Source organism: Theobroma umbraticum, unplaced genomic scaffold (genome assembly GCF_002168275.2).
Source record: "Theobroma umbraticum cultivar Fairchild unplaced genomic scaffold, ASM216827v3 scaffold_4.1, whole genome shotgun sequence".
Classification (NCBI taxonomy): Eukaryota; Viridiplantae; Streptophyta; class Magnoliopsida; order Malvales; family Malvaceae; genus Theobroma; species Theobroma umbraticum.
In genome coordinates this window covers 1763563-1782028 of record NW_018397258.1, presented here as the reverse complement: position 1 = coordinate 1782028, position 18466 = coordinate 1763563, and the positions used below count along the sequence as shown (strand labels likewise).

At 34.4% G+C, this 18466-nt stretch overlaps 3 protein-coding genes and 1 pseudogene across 4 annotated transcripts; 1 reads left to right on the top strand and 3 right to left on the bottom strand.

Moving 5' to 3' along the window:
- Positions 1-12: 12 nt before the first annotated feature.
- LOC110413105 (coiled-coil protein) lies at positions 13-1762 on the top strand. 2 transcript variants are annotated; one of them, XM_089783196.1, is made up of 5 exons: positions 13-410; positions 497-552; positions 675-784; positions 1125-1254; positions 1337-1762. In XM_089783196.1, exons 1-5 carry the CDS (start codon positions 257-259, stop codon positions 1460-1462), a joined length of 576 nt encoding a protein of 191 aa, XP_089639322.1. In that variant the 5' UTR covers positions 13-256; the 3' UTR covers positions 1463-1762. The 2 variants fall into 2 exon arrangements, with proteins under 2 accessions (XP_089639322.1, XP_021279481.1); XM_021423806.2 differs by having other exon boundaries at positions 40-410; positions 626-858.
- A 302-nt stretch (positions 1763-2064) lies between these two features.
- LOC110413102 (cytochrome P450 704C1-like) lies at positions 2065-4971 on the bottom strand. Its single transcript, XM_021423803.2, has 6 exons — positions 4359-4971; positions 3859-4074; positions 3493-3783; positions 3075-3404; positions 2694-2897; positions 2065-2435 (listed from the first exon to the last, which is right to left on the bottom strand). Exons 1-6 carry the CDS (start codon positions 4665-4667, stop codon positions 2247-2249), a joined length of 1539 nt encoding a protein of 512 aa, XP_021279478.1. The 5' UTR covers positions 4668-4971; the 3' UTR covers positions 2065-2246.
- Positions 4972-5496: 525 nt separating this feature from the next.
- Positions 5497-11746, bottom strand: LOC110413103 (cytochrome P450 704C1-like; annotated as a pseudogene).
- Positions 11747-14852: 3106 nt separating this feature from the next.
- LOC110413104 (cytochrome P450 704C1-like) lies at positions 14853-17037 on the bottom strand. Its single transcript, XM_021423805.2, is given in 6 exon segments — positions 14853-14957; positions 14959-15039; positions 15144-15344; positions 15557-15895; positions 16134-16418; positions 16516-17037. Coding segments are annotated over 6 exon segments (1533 nt in total).
- Positions 17038-18466: the final 1429 nt, after the last annotated feature.

Below are 18466 nucleotides of genomic sequence, written 5' to 3'. Positions count from 1 at the left end.
CAGAAAAAACTTTTTCGTAATAAATAATGCTCCAGCCCTGGAAATATTGGGTTGGGTTTTTTAGGCGGTTTCGGGTTTAATCATTTTGTAAGGAAGGGGCTTTCCTTTCCTTGGATGCCCTCCTTCTCTCTCGCCGTCGACGTAACTGCTTTGAGAACCAGTCCGCGAGAGAGAGAGAGAAGAATCACCAAGCCACAGCGGCGACAAGCAGGGTAAGGGTTGCATCGTTTTGAGAGATTTTGGAAGAGATAAAAACATGGGAGGCAAAGGAAGGAGGAGGAGAGAGAAGAACTACAGAGCTGCTCATGGTGGTCCTGCCAGACTCCCGCCGCCTCCTGATCCCTCTCAAGTCGAGGCTTTACCCTCTAAACTCCGCAAAATCATGTCCTTCACCTCCGATTCTCTTCACGGTTCTCTTCTCTGTCCTCTCATTTTCTTTTTGAAAATTAATTCGTTTCTTTTCCACCTATTAACGGCTTTATGTTCCTTGTTTAAGGGTCTGCGAAGGTTTCGAAGGACCAAAAAGCAGCGGATGGAGATACTGTGAAAAAGGTGAGTAATTATCATTAATTCAAGTACTGATTATTTTCTTTTTTAAGCTTAAGTCGATTGATTCATTATGCAGAAAGACCGCGCGGCGAATCAAATTAAGTTAGAGGCTACTGAAATCAAAGATGGAAGTGATGATATGCATTTCACTAAATCTCAATATTCAGATAGTGAGGAAGAAACTGTGCAGAAGAGCAAAGATGGAAAGAAAACCAGGAAAAGAAAGAGGAAGCAAGCAACCGACCTTCGGTTTGAAACAATGGTGGATAAATCAGGGAGCAGTTCTAAACGAAAAGAGCGGAAGAAAAAGTAACTTTTCCTTCTCTTTTTGCTCTCTTAATTGGCAATTAATTGGTTTGAAGAGTGAGTACCAATGATGTTTTTGCACCATGGTAGTGGTAGACTGTGTGACTGAACATAATGAAGTTCAGTAACATAACCCTCTAGTGAAGTTTTAGTTTTTATCCCACATTATAGAATTATCTGCTGAATTGGGAATATGAATTTTTCTGCTTTGCAGATGCTGCATTCCTTTTCCTTTTTGTGTATAGTTGACCAGGTTTTAATCTATGTAGGTATTTTGAATCAAAGAAGAAAACGCATAAGAATGCTAACACAGAAGAGAACTTGGACTTCCCTGGAAGAGAGATCATAAGATTTGGAGACGTGGTTGAAGCTCCACCCAAGTTGGTTTCAGTACCGAAGGTAATCATGATCTTTTGATGTTACATTAATAACGTTGTAGTAGTATTTTTTTAGGCTCAAACAAGGAGTGTCTGCTTTACAGGGTTCAAAGACCTTGCAAGATGCTTCCAAGGAGAGGCTAAGGTTACAGGCTATTGAAGCCTACAGGAGTCGTAAAGGATGGACCTCAAGACCGGGGGCAGCTCAACTACCTCCTGGGAGTACATGATATTCATTGAGGACTATTTCGACTTCAAGCATATTCATCAATTGACATTGGCAATTAGTTTCTGCTGGCATGAACCGTCTGGCGTCCACTTGTATGATTGTGATTTATCATGCTGTTGAGTGCGGGCTCAATTTTGTTGCAGAACATTGGTGTCCTTGGTTTTGTTGAATTCTGACAATAGACATCCCGTACTCAATTCATAGCTTATATATGGCTTTTATCTTTGTTTAAATTGAATTGATAACATCAGGATTCATTTCATACTCATAAGCACTTAAGATGATCAAGTTTTACATACAATGACATTTTTCATCTTTCTCACTCCGAGGAAAAAGAGGCACAGAGCTAAAGACTCTGCGAGAAGGCAGGGGAGAACTGAGCTGTTGTTTCGTAAAGTTTTGCGTTAAGGTCATCAGGACTTTCATTTTATTGGAATATTCTGCTAGAAAGGCAAGCAAGATTCCGAACTTGCAAGTATTCTGGTTCCGATTATTTTTAATGAACTTGCGAAATGTTGTCTAAAGCCCCAACAACTTTGGTTACACTTACTGCGCAGATCTGGCCTGAACTCAATTTTCAGACAAAAGTACGGTTCAAGACTCTTTGGTTAGTGAAAGTAACCATCCATCATATCGATTCCTTTCTTCCTTTTTGCTTGGTGACATCATCCTATTTATTCTTGCGCAAGGAAAGATACAAGTATATTCTTAGTGTGCATTTGCCTAGTATAAAGAACAGAGCCAACAGATGAAACCCTTAGGTCAAATAAGCAAGAAAGACCAAGTTAAGTCTGACATCTGTGAAATGCGCGGACATGAAGGCCCCCATCTACATGAAGATTGATCATCGTCCTGTAGGTGACAGATTTATTTTCATCACTCAGTTTGAACACAAAGCAGTGCACCAGAACAGCGGAGAAGATCTTCATCTGCCTATAAGCAAATTCCTTGCCTAAACAAATTCGAGGCCCTGCCTGTAAACCATTAGAAAATAAAGTTCAGTACGTTCACATCTTTAGCCGGTAAAATCACACTTGTGAAACAATATGAGTGGTTTGAACTTTCAGAAAAAGACTTAGAACCAGAATCAATGCTATTATACTGCTTTTTTACCCTCTTGTTTTCTATTTGAGGTTTTATCGTACACCAAGTGCCAATCAGAATAAAAATGCTTTGCCCGATTTGCAAAAGAAGCATACAACAATTTCTAATTTGCAACAAGTTCTGCATACCTGGAATGCTGTAAACTTAAAAGGGCTTTCTGGTTGGAACATCCCATCCTCATCAAGCCACCTCTCTGGTCTGAACTCCTCTGCATCATCACCCCAAATGAATTTCATTCTGCCCATTGCATAAGGTTGATAACAAACCATATCCCCTTTCCTCACACTGAACCCATCTGGTAGTGTATCATCAGAGAAGCATATCTTTGCATCCTGCAATCAAAGTGAAGAGATAGTGAGAACCAAAGAAAACCGCAGAACATAGCAAGGAAGCTAATTTCTAGCATTCCAGATACGCATTAAATGGATATCAGTTTATAGATGCATGTTCTTTGATGTGCATTAACAAGTTCAGTTGGAGAATTCAAGATTCAAGGCAACTTTGCTTACCACTGGAACAGCGGGGTAGAGCCTTAATGTTTCAGTTATGGCTGCGTGGAGATAGTGCATTTTTCCTAAAGCTTCTTCGCTCAAGATAGCAGCAAATTCAGCATAATCTTTAACCTCTTTCATGTCAGTTGCTTCCTTCACTTGTTGTGCAACCTTTTCTTGAACATCAGGATGCTTGCAGAGCATGTAAATAAACCACGACAGAGTAGCTGCTGTTGTGTCTTTGCCAGCAATTATGAAGTTAAGGATTATATCTCGCAAGTATGTTGGGTCAGTGTCAGTCACTTGCAGAAATCTGGATAAAATGTCTTCCTTTTTCATCTTCATAATCTGTAGAAAATAAGAATTTCAATATTCTACTTCAACAGGTAATATAAGCTGTTAACTATAAGTAGCTCTACTGTTCTAGTTCACTCACTGAAGATTCATCCTTTGAGTTGCGCATTTGCTCAATCTTGTTGTGGATCAGCTTATACACAAAATTATCAACCACTTCTATACTTTTCTTTAGTTTGGCCTCTGATCCAATATTTAGAAATCTTTTGATCTTCCAGAAGATATCAACATATCGGAAGAGGATTGCTGCACTTGAATCATCAAAAGCAACTGTAAACTCTTTGCCTTCTAAATTCGATCCACACATGCTGTCTAGTTCAACTCCAAATGCAACTTTGAATATTGAATCTAAAGTCGATTTCATAAACAAGTCCTGCACAGTATTTCGTTACAACAGATTCATTTTATATATCACTCTGCCATAGATCTTGCCATGAGGTGAACTGACCTGTATATCCATTATCTCATTGGAATTTGCTGCTTCAGACACTATAGTTGCAAGTTTTGCAGCGTTTTCCCTAAAGACTACGCTGCTGAAATCTCTCAAGACCTTGGTTGAGAATTCATAGCTTGATACTTTCCTCTGTTGACGCCACTTATCACCATCGACAGTGAAAATCCCATCACCTAGTAAACCCTTTAGCAAGCTGTAATTGTACTCACCCTGCACAGAAAATTAAGCAAATTGGAAAACCAAAACAACTCCACCATTCTGCCTTTTGGGTGGCCCTGTAATTATGAAAAGCCCTTTGATTCCAATTAATCACTCAGCATCACATTAGCATCTATAATTGACCTGTGGCAAGATTGAGACCCTTTTTCTTAATCTAATTATGGGTGTTTCTGTCTAAGCTACTTATTCTAACCAATCACGGGGAGAGTTCAGAATTTTCTAGACCAACAAATTATATGTGACTTTGAGGTGTGAAACGAGGGTCGGCACCATACCTTGCCATAATTCTGGAAATTTGTTTTGAGAATATACTCAACGTTGTCTGGTTCCGACGTATAAATCTCATTCCTGAAAGGGCTAAGCAGCCTGTAGGTCCTATACTTCCCTGCAAGATCAGTCATATAGTGATGCAATCTTTTGAAGCTGAGGAGCTGGTTAAGAACCGTTCCGCCAACAGGATGGTACTTGGCCTTATTTTTCCTCTGCCTTTCTCTTAGTTTTGCTGTGAGGAACTTGACAGTGAAAAGGGTCAGGACTAGATTTAGAACCAAAGCTACCAAGGGAACTGGGTTAGACAGATCCATGGAGATGGAGGTACTTTTGGGTAAGCTGCTCTATCACTGTTAGGTGAAGACTGTATTAAACCGGAGAAGTCGAAGTCGAAGTCGGTTTGTAATACAAATATAATGTCAAGGGAGAGAAGTCCTTCTGCTAAGTCATTCCTCCCAACCAAACGTGTCATAACCTAATTGGACTGCATTGGGACAAGCCCCGAAACGTGGTTCTCTCCAATTTCACAAGGTGATCTTTTTTAAATTGGTAAAAAATTACTAATAAATTTCACCACAACCAAATAACAAAACCAAGGGCCATACTGGGTATTTACATGGTTATGATGACAAAGGGCATACATATCTCTTCTAATTGGTTATTTTATAGTTAAGTAAAGAGAATGATTTTTGAATTTAATTTTTAAATAAGAAAATACGTGTATTTATCATGTTAAATTTAATATTCAGATGAAAAATTAATTAGAATTTTATTTCAAGGCATGTGATACAATCAAGTAACTTGAGTACAAAGATGATTAAGCTTAGCAAACAAGGAAATTTCATGTTTCTCAATCCGAGAGATAAGAAGCACCCTGCTAGAAGGGCAGGGGGAGAACTGAATTGTTGTTTCCTAAAACTTTGCATTACGATCATCATGACTTTCTATTCATTAAATATTCTGCTAGATTTCGAACTTGCAAATATGGTCTATTTTAATGAACTTGCAGAATGTTGTCTCAGATCTCAACAACTTTGAATTCACTTCCTTTTTTTAAAACAAAAAAAAAAATGGTTTCACTTAGTTTGCAGAAGTGTCCTGAACTCAATTTTCAGACAAAAGTATGGTTCAAGACTTGGTGAGTGAAAGTAATTCTTCATCATATTTATTCCTTTATTTTCCTTTTTGGATATCATTGTATTTATTCTTGTGCAAGGAAAAATACAAGCCTTGCAATTGCCTAGTACAAAGAGCTGAGCCAACGGAAGAAACCCGTGGTCAAATAGGCAAGAAAGACTTAAGTCTGACATCTGTGATATGCGCGGACATGAAGGCCCCCATCTACATGAAGAGTGAGCATCGTCCTGTAGGTGACAGATTTATTCTCATCACTCAGTTTGAACACAAAGCAGTGCACCAGAACAGCCGAGAAGATCTTCATCTGCCTATAAGCAAATTCCTTGCCTAAACATAATCGAGGCCCTGCCTGTTAACCATCAGAAAATAAAGTTCAGCATGTTCACATCTTTAGCCAGTAAAATCACATCTTTAGATACTTAATTTTGATTTTGATTGTCAAGATATTTCTTCAATATAAAGTAAAATTAACTTATAAAAGATTGTATTACTGCATAAGAAGCAGTGTAGATAATTTATAACAAGTAGAAAAATCACATCATTGTATAAACTAGTGAAAATATCTTCGAAATAAATGATGAGATTTTTAAATTAATTTTTTTTAAAAAAATATTTTAAAGAGTTTGATTTGATAATTTAAATACATAAATTAAAATTTTCTGAATACGTATACATAAAATTCACTATCATCATTAATAACTTAAACATTCACAAGGCTTTAATGCCTCAACAGTTGACATTTGCTCATTGGTGTGTTTTATAAGCCATGAATAAATTTCAATAATTACGAGAATACCCTATTCCATAACCCTTCAAGATATTTTCTCATTGATTGTGTTCGATTTGATAAGGACGTTAATTTTTTTTTTAAAACTACAAATATTTTTTATTTTTTTAATTAATTAAGCGACGCACTTGACATTAGTTATCCATTGGTTGCATTCACTTTGATTCGGAGCTAATTAACAACTGAAAAGTTGGCTAGTTGGTGCAACAATGTGATACCAACAAGTTGGTATATCTTAAGTGGAAGATGTGGCTAAAAACGGTGCCTTTATTGGTTGGTCACTAGGATATTTAATGGATTAGTTAATACAAATTTAGAGTAGGAAGAGTCGTGCGCGCAAATGAAATCAAGAAGAAGATGGTGGAGAAAACTCTCATTTGATGGTAGAACATGACTGCCAAATACGAGCACCTAAACATGGTTTGCAATTGTCAACATCCCTAGCCTACTTAACTGATTGATGTAAGTCATTGAATAAATTGATGTAAATCATGATATTTTTTTCTTTTTTGTGAGTAATGAGATTTTTGAAGGATGGAGATGACTCTACCTAAATTCTTAGATTTTTTTTTGTTGCTTATTTTCATTTTATTTTGAGTTCTTGACTATGTCTCACTGTTTATCTCTTGCAAAGCCATTTTTTCACCTTAATTTCAACCCAGCATTTGTTTGTTGTCTGATGGGTTTGAAAATGGGCAAGTTTGATTGGTGGTTGATTCCTTTTCATGAGCATTTTGGTAACTTGAGCCTATAAAATTTATTTATAGTAGACAAAAAAAAAAAGAAAAGAAACGAACTTTTATTTAAAAATATTATGGTAAATATTTGTTTCTTTTCGGATAATTGACTTTTGTTTAGTTAAGGAATATTTTATTTAAAATATGATCATATATACCACTGAAAATCCAAGGTTTTGGGTATTTTTAAAAATAACCCTTAAAGATAATATTTTCAAAAATAGATCTTTTTATAATTTTAACTATTTTAATCAAGTTGAATAAAATTACCCTTAATAAAATTACATGCCATGCTGTTACGCACCATATGCAGAAACATGTTACACATCATATACAGAAATATGTTACATGTCATGATTAGGTTGTTACATGCCATGTACAAAAATATGTGACACGTTATGGTTAGGTTGCTACACTCCATGTTAAAAGAAAAATACTGTTGTTACAACAAAAGCATGTTATACGTCATGGTTAAAAATGGTTGTTACATGCCATATTGAAAAAAAATACTGTTATTACACACCATGTTGAAAAAATATTATTGTTACACGTAATATTCAACAACATTTTGTTACACTTTAATGCTTAAACTGTTATTATTACCTACAAACCAAAACTTCAAATCCTCTCAACTCTCTTTATTTCTTTTTATTTTTTTTTTACAATTTGACATCGATTAAAGTGTTTCTAACATGTTTTTATAAATCAAAATACAAATTTTCTTATCCAAAACACCTATTTTGACTAAAAATAAAAAAAAAATTCTTAAAAAACTAAGTTTATAAATTTTAAAATTTTGAGTTTATTGGTGTTTAGATGTCAAATTGATCCAATTAAAAGCTATTTCAAACATCTGTGATCATTTCTATTATTTAATTTTATTCAAAATACCTACAAATCAAATCTTTAAATAGTCATCTACTCAAGCACATCAAAACTATCCTTTGGTTTCTTTAAAGTGGTGGAAAGAGAAATCTAAAAAGTGCGAGAGAGAAATCGAGAGCATAGTAAACGAATGACATTTCTAGAAATCGATAAATTTAGAGAGAGTGAGATGTCAAGAGAGAAAAATCGAAAGCACAAATAGAGAAAAATTGTGATGAACGGTTTAATTTATTTGAAATAGCTTTAAATGTATTTTTATCATATCATGACTAAAAATAATTAAATTTATTTTGATGGTTATTTTTGAAATGCTTTTATCAAGAAAGGTTATTCCTCACGATTTTCTCCTTAAGGGTTTTTTATGGTGTATGTCCGACAATACAAATGGTGATTAGCTTTGTTTCCGGCGTTAGAGCCATGGAGGAAAACAGTGATGATATTTTACTTTCTTGTCACTTCACACCGTACATGGAGAAAATGTGGATGGATCGACTGTAAGTAAATTAAGATTCACAGACTGTGAAAGCGTTTTAAGAGATGACAAAGGATCCATGCGCATGACTGTTCTTAAGTAAATCAATCTTCCCTTGTGTTTATTCCAAAAAATTGATCATCGAATGGAGTCAAAGGTAGCATCGACGTGAGTTTGACAATGAACATCCGAGAAATTGAAGGTATTGGAATGTTTTCAATGAGATTGATGGTTTAAAAAGGGCGATTGGGGGATATCACTTTGGTGCAACACCAAGGAGAGCAAATTCATTTACCGACGCACTTACAAAATTTGGGGTGGATGGAAAGGATATGTTTTTCTTTCTTTTTCTCGCAAAATTTGTCTTCTCTCCTTTCTAAAGCTTAACTCCGAAGCAAGTTGCTACTCTTTTGCACTATTACCGAACCAAAAATTTTTAGATTTGGGAGAAAATATATAATTTTCATTCCCTTTTCCAATTAGCTTAGAATAACCAATTTCATCTTTCAATCTGGAGCTTAGAAAGGAGAGAGACTGAAGACAGATATAATATAACAGTAATAATTGACAATAATAAAAATGAACTATGGACTATAATATAACAATAATAATTAAAATAAAAGTAACTAATTAAAGCACTTAAGTATTTGTCTCATTGATTAATGCATCTAAACTTAAAAAGTAAGATTTGAATTTTTTTTTTAAATTTAAAAAAAAATGTATCAACAGACCGTCATCTTTGTCATTTTCCGTTTGGGTTTTGATCTGGCAAAAGAGAATATAATTACAAGTCTACAAGGGTCATGGACTCTTTGCTTGTAAGCTTCCTAGCCACCTGTAAACGGCATATACGGCTTCTATGGAGTCCCAATCTCCGCCAATGGTCAGGGTATACAGACCAGATGACTCGAATTGTACATATATTTTTTTCATTTTTGGTGAAATGACCCAAATTCCACTCATCAACATTTACAGAAAAAAGCAATTCAACATTACAGAAAAATGCAAATCGGGACTCTTATGTACAACCAGCAAAGTTGAAGACTTGAAGTTGAACAAATTGATGACTTTTCACAGGAGAATATTTGGAAATTCAACAACTTGTCCTTGGAACAGCGTAAAGATGGAGGCCCTCCTTCATATGAAGTGTGAACATTGTCCCGGAAGTCGCAATTTGCTTATCATCAACTAATTTAAAGCGGAAGAAGAGAAGAAGGGCAATTGAGACTATCTTCATCTGCCGGTAAGCAAAATCCTTGCCTAAGCAAGTTCGAGGACCCTCCTGAAACATAATGCAGCAGCTGGAAAAGATTAAGATCGTTTGACAACTATATAGGCACATGAATGTTATACATATGGTAGAAATGGAAAGAAGAATACTAACATGAAATGCTATGAATTTGAAAGGGGATTCGGGCTGGAAAACTCCATTGTTAAGCCATCATTCTGGTCGAAAAGATTCGGCAACTTCTCCCCAAATGTCAGGCATTCTACCCATGGCATAGGCCATGTAATATACCCCGTCTCCTTTCTTGAGTTTGTGGCCATCGGGGAGAATGTCATCCTCCTCTGTACTCCTTCCATCCTTGAAGCACAAAGAGAGAACCATATGATGTTCCAGCTATCGAAATGCTAGGACTGCAACAAAATCTATAAGTTTCTTAGGGAACATTCAACGGGGACAGCAGGGTACAGCCTTAAGGTCTCTGTTATTGCTGCATGAAGATAGTGCATTTGCCCAAGGGTTGAATCGGTTATGATCGTCACGAAATCATTAACATTATTAGCATCCTTTCCTTTACTACTAGCGACGTCCATTACTTCTTGTGCAACTTTTTCTTGTATCAAATGGTTCTTGCAGAGCATGTAGAAGAACCAGGACAAAGTATTCGCAGAAGTATCTTTGCCAGCGATTATGAAGGTCAGGATTATGTCCCTTAGATATTTGACGTTCATTGCTTCTGGGTTCTTCTTGCTTTCCACTGAAAATCTTTAAAGTATATCTTCTTTCACCGTCTTGAGCCATAAAAAGAAAAAGAAAAAACAAACCAATTATTAGTAAAGTATAAATTTCGACACCAAAAACCAGATTATCTTAAGCAGTGAGATTGAATCCAATAGTGTTCTTGTGACTCTCAAGTCCCACCATATTTGTTAGAACAAGATTGACATAAGAAATTCTTGTAGCTAAATATATATGGCTCACCAAATCTCGTTCCATGCCTAACAGTTTCCTCTTGGTGCTAACGACATCGTGAACAAAAGTATCAATGACTTTGATATTCTATCTGAGGGCAGCTTCAGAGCCAATGTTAAGAGACCTTTTCAGCTTCCAGAAAGGGTCGACATAGAGCCAGTACACCATCTCTTTGGAGTCATCAAAAGCCTTCATAAAAGTAGTCCAATCCTTACTTGACCCATCCATGCAATTTAAATCTATGCCAAACCCAACTTTGAATATCGAATCCAGAGTGCATGTCATTAATAGATTCTACAAATTAAAGAAAACACAACATGAAAAACTGAAAAAGGGAAGATTAGACAAGCAAAATTGTGAGCATCTTTAAAGTTTTGAGTTAATTTGAGGATCGGATTAGAGGGATCAAATGGTGTGCATTAGGTGTACTAAGTTTCTATGGTCGTATATGTCTTGGCCTGTTCAAGAGTTAAATGATTATTGTTTATTGTATCTAGGTGTTTTTTTGTATCTAGGTGGTGTTTTGTGCAATTATTGTAAGTCAGGCGTTCTTTTTGCTGGATAGTCTTGTGACTTCCACTCACTGTAACCCAGTGATTTATATAAATAAATACTTATATTGACTGAGAAAAAAAAATCGAGGGTCGGATTGCTCACTTGCATGTCAAAAGCTTGGCCCGACACCGCCAGCTCTGAAATAGCTCTAACCAGTTTGGCACCATTCCTTCTGAAAACAGAGCAGCTTAAATCTCTATGAACTTCGTCGAGAACTCGAAACTTGCAAGCTTCCGCTGCTTTCGCCACTTGTCTCCGTCCACCGCAAAGATCCCTTGTCCTAAAAGATCTATCAGAATTTGTCGGTTATATTTACCCTTAGAGTATCTGTCGAACTTTGTTCTCAGTATGTGCTCTACATTTCGCGTATCGGTGGTGTATACTTCGCTTCGCCCTAACGCGAGTAGCCTGTAAGTGGGTTGTTTTTAGGCAGCTTGGGTTTGGTAGTCGTAGAGATAGTTGACATAAAACAACAGCTTGAAAACGCTGCCCTTCACCGGTGGGTAGTCAGGATTTCCGATAGATTTTCCTGTGAAGATTTTGATTGTGAGAAAAGAGAAGATCAGGAAGAGGAAGAGCAGTGGCAATGATATCAAGACGAAGATGGCAGAGAGAATATCCATTTTTCCATTTTCTAATGAATACTCTGAAAGGTTATAGGCCATATATGCAGATTCTTGTATTGAGTTCCATTCATTTTTCAATCTATCAATAAAATCAAATCTTTTTCACCACCAACATCTTTGTCATCTTGCATGAACAACAAAATCATTTTTTTAATAATTATAATGATTGCACGTGCACAATTGCCATTTCATCAATTTGATTTTTCTTGTAAATTCAGTTGCTACCACCAAATCTCATGCTCCAAAAATTTTAAAGGAGTGTACGGATAATTATAAATTTATAATATCAACAACTCCACAGATAATCTATTTAATTTCTAAAGTAAATTTAACATATATAACTTTAATCAAATAAGCATGAAAAAAGTATATCATTTAAGTTCGGGTCTTGTTTACGAATATTGTTAAGGACGTGCTTGGATAGCCATTCTTTCTCTATTTTAATTCCTAAGATAAAGTTGCATTTGGTTCAATAGAATGGCTATTCTTCGAAATAACCATTCCAAGAGAAACCTAAATAACCATTACCAAGACCCCTCCTCTTGGTAATAGCTATTCCAAATTGTTGGGAATAAGAAACGAAGTTAATTAAACAAATATACCCTTTTACAATTTAAAATATTACCTTATAAAAAAAATGCTAAACCTATTTTTTTCTCTCTCTTCCTCACTCCTCTCTCTAAAGCACAGAAGACACAAAATTTTTTACTTCATTTTCAAAAAAAAGAAAAATATTTAAATATTATTTAACATTATTATTTGTATATAATAAATGTAATAAAGAATAGTATATAGTATTATTTAAATTTAATGAAGAATACGTTTTGTCTTATAATGTTAAATATTATTTAATTATAATAAAATGTTTAATTATCTTCTAATACAAAATATTATTAAATGATAATAAAAATATGTTTGTATTTTGGTGAAAATATTGTTTACTTATAGTAAAAGTTATTTTGATTTTATTACTTAGAATATTTTTATCTTTTAACAAAATAAATTTTTTAATTTTAATAAAGGGTATTTTTTATCTCATCATGGTATTTTTGTTTTCTAAGTAAAAAATCTTTAAATTTTAATAAAAGATATTTTTATCATTTACCCATTATTCCTTATCTATTCTTAAAATTATTCCTACTAGCCAAACAATGAAATAAGTACTAATAGCAATTTCTATCCTATTATATTTCCATGAACCAATCTACATAATAGTTATTCTTCCTCTATTATATTCTTTTGGAATGGCTATTATATTCTCATTCTATTCCTTCTAGTGAACCAAGCATGCTCTAAGAGCTTTTTTCATGGTAAATTAAAATATTATAATAATATTTTTCTATTAAATTTAGTAGTTGATTGGTAGTGCGATGATTTTCAATATATCAAAAATGATATTACTCAATATAATAACTTTAAATAATATCTTTTTTTATAAAAATAACCTTAAATAATATCATTAAAACAACAGTTAGTAAAAGGCATAATATTCAAAAAAAATTTAAATTATTCAAAAAAATTAAAATAAATCTTACTTTTATTATATTCAATTAAGTTTTTATATTTTTATTTTAAATCAAATAAATTCTTTTATTTTTATTTTGAATCAAAGAAATCCTTATAAGTAATGGTTGGGTTAAATAAGTTAAGAATAAAAACTTATTTGAATTTTCTTAAATAATTTCAAAGCTTATTTCAGTGTTATGTCATGGTAGAACCATATATGTTTAAATTTTTTTATTTTTTGAAAAGTAATTTGTCATAAACGGAATAATGACATGGCTATAAATTAAGTTAGGCTAGAAACTTATTTCAGCCTTAAATGATTAACAATGAATAAGGTGAGTCACCTCTCATGAAACCCTTATACAATTCTTAGGATATCACTGTTACATGATCAAGCTCTCTATTCTCTATTTATTATTACAATTGGCGACAAGACTCACCTACCAACTATCCAACTCCACAAAACCACCCTCATCACATGTTAAGTTTAACTTAAGAATAACAAGATTTGGAAGAAGATATTTGAACGGGGATGCTCATTCAATAATGCCAATCACTAATCAATTAAAATGGGAATGCTGAAAATAGATAATCCAAGGTACCAAAAATTAAGTTTGTCCTTGAAAATATTCGCCATATGAAAGGGTTGTTTGAATTTTGAGGATGCCAATTGCCAAGCATATTAGACAAAAAGTCAAGAGGCATAAGTCAGTCCTATTGGCTTCTTCCACATTTCATTTTCTTGATCACTTTTGTCTTACTACTTTGCTTGATTCTTTCTACACTCTCCATTTTAAATTACATTTTATATAGTTGGGTAATAGACTTTACATGCCATTAATTAATGAAGTATAATTATTTCAATAATAAGGAGACTTTGAAATCTTTGGATTTGTTTTAATCTTATATGATTGATTGAATTATTTGTAGATAAAAGGCCTTATAAATGAAAATGACAAATCTATGTCATTAAGCCTAACAACGTTAATAACCCCCAAGAATTGGCATCAGTTGTGCCGTACGCAATTAGAAAAGAAAATAGATGATGTTATCACAATTTTATTTTTTTTTGTTATATGGTTCACAGAGAGCTCAACTGACAAAGCTTTGCGATGATTAGCTAGCGAGGTCGAGGTACTCCTCTGACCCTGACAACTCACTGCAAGCCAAAAACAGTCTACAGGAGGATCCTGAATTACTGCAAGGAAAATAATGGCCCAACATACAAGCAAAAGCGAAAGTTATCTATGGTTGGAGGTGCGCCTCCGCTATGCCACCATCAGTGTTGGCTATGGAGTTACGGCTCAACTGTTGGCCAGAAATAGTAGAAATAATAAATTCTTTATCAAAAAGTGGAGTATGGGTTAAGGTTAGAATCAGAAATTGATGCAGTTTATTTATTTACCTGTCGCCAAAACAAGGTGAACCAAATTTCATTTTCATAATCATTAGAAAAGCAAATCGGAACTCGACATGAGACAATCCAGTTGTTATTCTTCACAAAACAAGAAAAGGAAAGTGGAACTAATGTTACTGCAACCAGCAAGGGGTTGAGCATTTTTCCAGCCGACAATCTACCATGTTTCTGGAAACTGGTTTAAGTTGTCCTAGGAATAGCATAAAGTTGAAGGCCGCCTCGCATCTGAAGAGTGAATGTTACTCTGTATGTTGCAATTTTTGTATCATCAGCTAATTTTGAAGCAGAAGTAGCGAGCAAGGGCAATTGAGAATATCTTCATCTGCCGGTACGCGAATTCCTTGCCTAAACAAACTCGAGGACCCGCCTGCAGGAAGTAATGCAAAAGCCAAAAGATAAATTCTTAGTGTTTGACAATTATATATGCATATATATATATATATATATTAAAAAGGGAAAAAGAGTTCAAACATGGAATGCCACGAATTTGAAAGGCGATTCGGGTTGGAACACTCCGTCTTTAAGCCATCTTTCTGGTCGAAAAACCTCAGCGTCTTCTCCCCAAATGGAAGGCATTCTACCCATGGGATAGGCCAGATAGGCAACCATATCTCCTTTCTTGACTTTGTGTCCATCCGGGAGAATGTCATCCGCCTGTGAACATCTTCCATCCTTGATATACAATAAAGATACCAAATTTACCCACGTTAGTATCTAATTATAGAAATGCTATGAAGAAATGCCTATGTTTAAGATGTTGTAATATGACCCATCCATATATTACAACAACAGAAATCTTAGATCCTAAACTTCAAACCTTAGTATTTTCAGCAAAATAAGAACGAAAGCAAAAATCAATCTATGCAAATTTTCAGCAAATTTACCCGACGAACTGGAGGGTACAGTCTTAAGGTCTCTGTTAATGCTGCATGAAGATAATGCATTTTCTCAAGAGTTGCATCGGTTATGGTTGTGATGAAGTCATCAACGCTAGCGTCATTTCCTTTGCTGCAAGCAATGTCTATTACTTCTTGTGCAACTTTTTCTTGTACCAAGGGGTGCTTGCAGAGCATGTAGAAGAACCAGGACAAAGCATTGGCAGCAGTATCTTTGCCAGCAAGCAGGAAATTCAAAATTATGTCCCTTAGATATTGATCAGTCATTGTTTCCGGATTCTTCTCACTCTCCATTAAAAATCTTGAAAGTATGTCTTCTTTGACATTCTTAAATCCCCAAAAAATTATCAACGTTTAGCAACACAAAACATTAGAAAGACTTTAAATAAATAAATTAAATGTGCTATACATTTAATTATTTATCTCTTTTTAATCAATTGAATTTTTGCTTTTTCACCTTTTACTTTGTTAGGAAATTTTTTTATAAAAAAATAACTAAAGCATTAACTATCCAAGTAATAATAAGATTAAACAACCACCCAATTTAGAGGAAAATATGACTCACAGGATTTGGGTTCATTGCTAGCAGTTTCTTCTTGGCGCTTAAAACATTGTGAATAAAATTATCAATGACTTTGATATTCTTCTTGAGGGAGGCTTCGGAGCCAATGTTGAGAGCTCTTTTCAGCTTCCAAAAGGTATTGAAATAGCGCAAGCGCAGCGACTCATTCGCATCATCAAAAGCCTTCACAAAGGTAGTTCCTTCTTCACTTGACCCTTCCATGCAATTTAAATCAATTCCAAACCCAACTTTGAACATCGATTCCATTGTGTATTTCATCAACAAATCCTACGCAACCAGATTACCCCATAACTTAAACACTCAAAATTTGACCTCTGGCTCTCTGTTTTTTTTTTTAAATGAAAACACAGATCGAGTTAGTCACTTGGAATTCAATAACCTGTCTCGACGCCGTTAGCTCCGAAACAGCTCTAACCAGTTTGGCAGCATATATTCTGAAAACAGAGCAACTAAAATCTCTAAGAACTCTCGTCGAGAACTCGTAGCTTGCAAGCTTCCGCTGCTGCCGCCACTTTTGTCCATCCACCGCAAATATCCCTTGTCCCCAAAGATCTCTAACAAGTTCCTGGTGATGTGTACCCTTTTCATATTTGTTAAAATTTGTTTTCAAAATGTGCTCTATGTTTCGCGTATCGGCTGTGAAGATTACACTATGTGCAATATCAAGTAACCTGAAAGTGGGCAGTTTTTTGGCAATTTGTGTTTGGTAGTCGTAGATATGGCTAAAGTATAAGAGCTGGTTTAAAACACTGCCCTTCACCGGCGCGTAGTTAGGATCATTGATGGATTTACCGGTGAATATTCTGATAATGAGAAAAGACAGGATTAGAAAAAGGGACAGTATTGTCAATGACATCAACAAGAAGATGGTAGATAAAATCTCCATTATGATTCTCTGATGAATTCTCTGACAAAGCTGTGAATACAGGAAAATCCAAGCCTTTAAATAACCAATACATATGTCGTTAATGTTCATGTATGCGTATGCGTTTTAAATTTACATATGGAACGCGGGTTTACTTTTTAAAATAATTCGATCTGATTTTTCTACAATAAATTAATTAGCCTCGTTAGGCAAGTGATACTGAGTATCTCACTATTTTAGCTAGTCAGCTTTTGCCAAAGAGTGAAGACCAAAATTATAAAAAAAAAAAAAAAAAAAATTAGAGTAAAGTAAAATAAAAAAAGAAAGAGAAAAGAGAGAGGTGTGGAGAAAGGGTTAGAAGGGTAAAGTTGAATCGGGTATATGAGATTATTTTTTAAAATTATATGGTTTAAGTTTAAAAAGTTATCGAACTAATATTTATATTTGTTAAAAATGATATCAAAGCATGCATCAATCTAATGTGAATTGTCATAGTTTATAATGATAGTATACAAAATGTTACTAAAAATAATTTTAATAGAACATTTTAAAATTGTACAATTCTAAATTAAATTTGTTGAAATGTTTGTGAATGGAAAGAATGATGTTAGTATGTATATGTAAAAAATGAAAAAGCATTATCCTCATTACAAACCAGGTTTCAGTGATGGATCAGGTTGCTTCATTTTAATTTAATTCTAGATTCAGTGATTTTTTTATGATTTTTTATTAAATTCTTTTTTTTTCTCAGCTAAATATGTAGATTGTATTAATGAAAAAGAAGTGAACAACAGTTAATATCCGTCCATGGATGCTGAAGCATAAATTGCAGTACAGTCTACCATGATCAAGGAACCAGGGGCCAATGTTTCATTGCAAACCAGCAAATGCAGAATGACAAGGACCAGGATCGCGATCATTTCTTATTAAATTCTAATTTCATATAGGACCAACATTCTAAGCTGTCGAGGAGGCATCCCGATCTTTGTATTAAAACTTTGAAGTATTTTGGCAAGCAATTCTTCATGTGCTGAACTTCATTGAATCATCCTTGGAACAGCACAAATATGAAGGCTTTTGTTCATTTGAAGAGACAAGGTGTTCCTATAAGTTATATATTTGCCATGCCATCCGCTAATTTGAAGCGGAAGTAGCGAACAAGAGCAATTGAGAAATCTTCATCTTCGGGTAGCATAAACAAATACGAGCAGCCGCCTGGAAAAAGAATGTATAGGATATTAATTGTAAAACAATTACATAGATCCATATACATATAAATTGAGAAAAAAAAAAGAATTTTGACATAAAATATTATGAATTTGAAAAGCGATTCGGGTTGAAATAAATAAATTAAATGAGTAATAAATAATGGTTTATAAAACAAATAGCAATCCTTATCCTTGCAGAACATGAATCACAACCATTTAACGAAAAGGGAATAATTATCCCG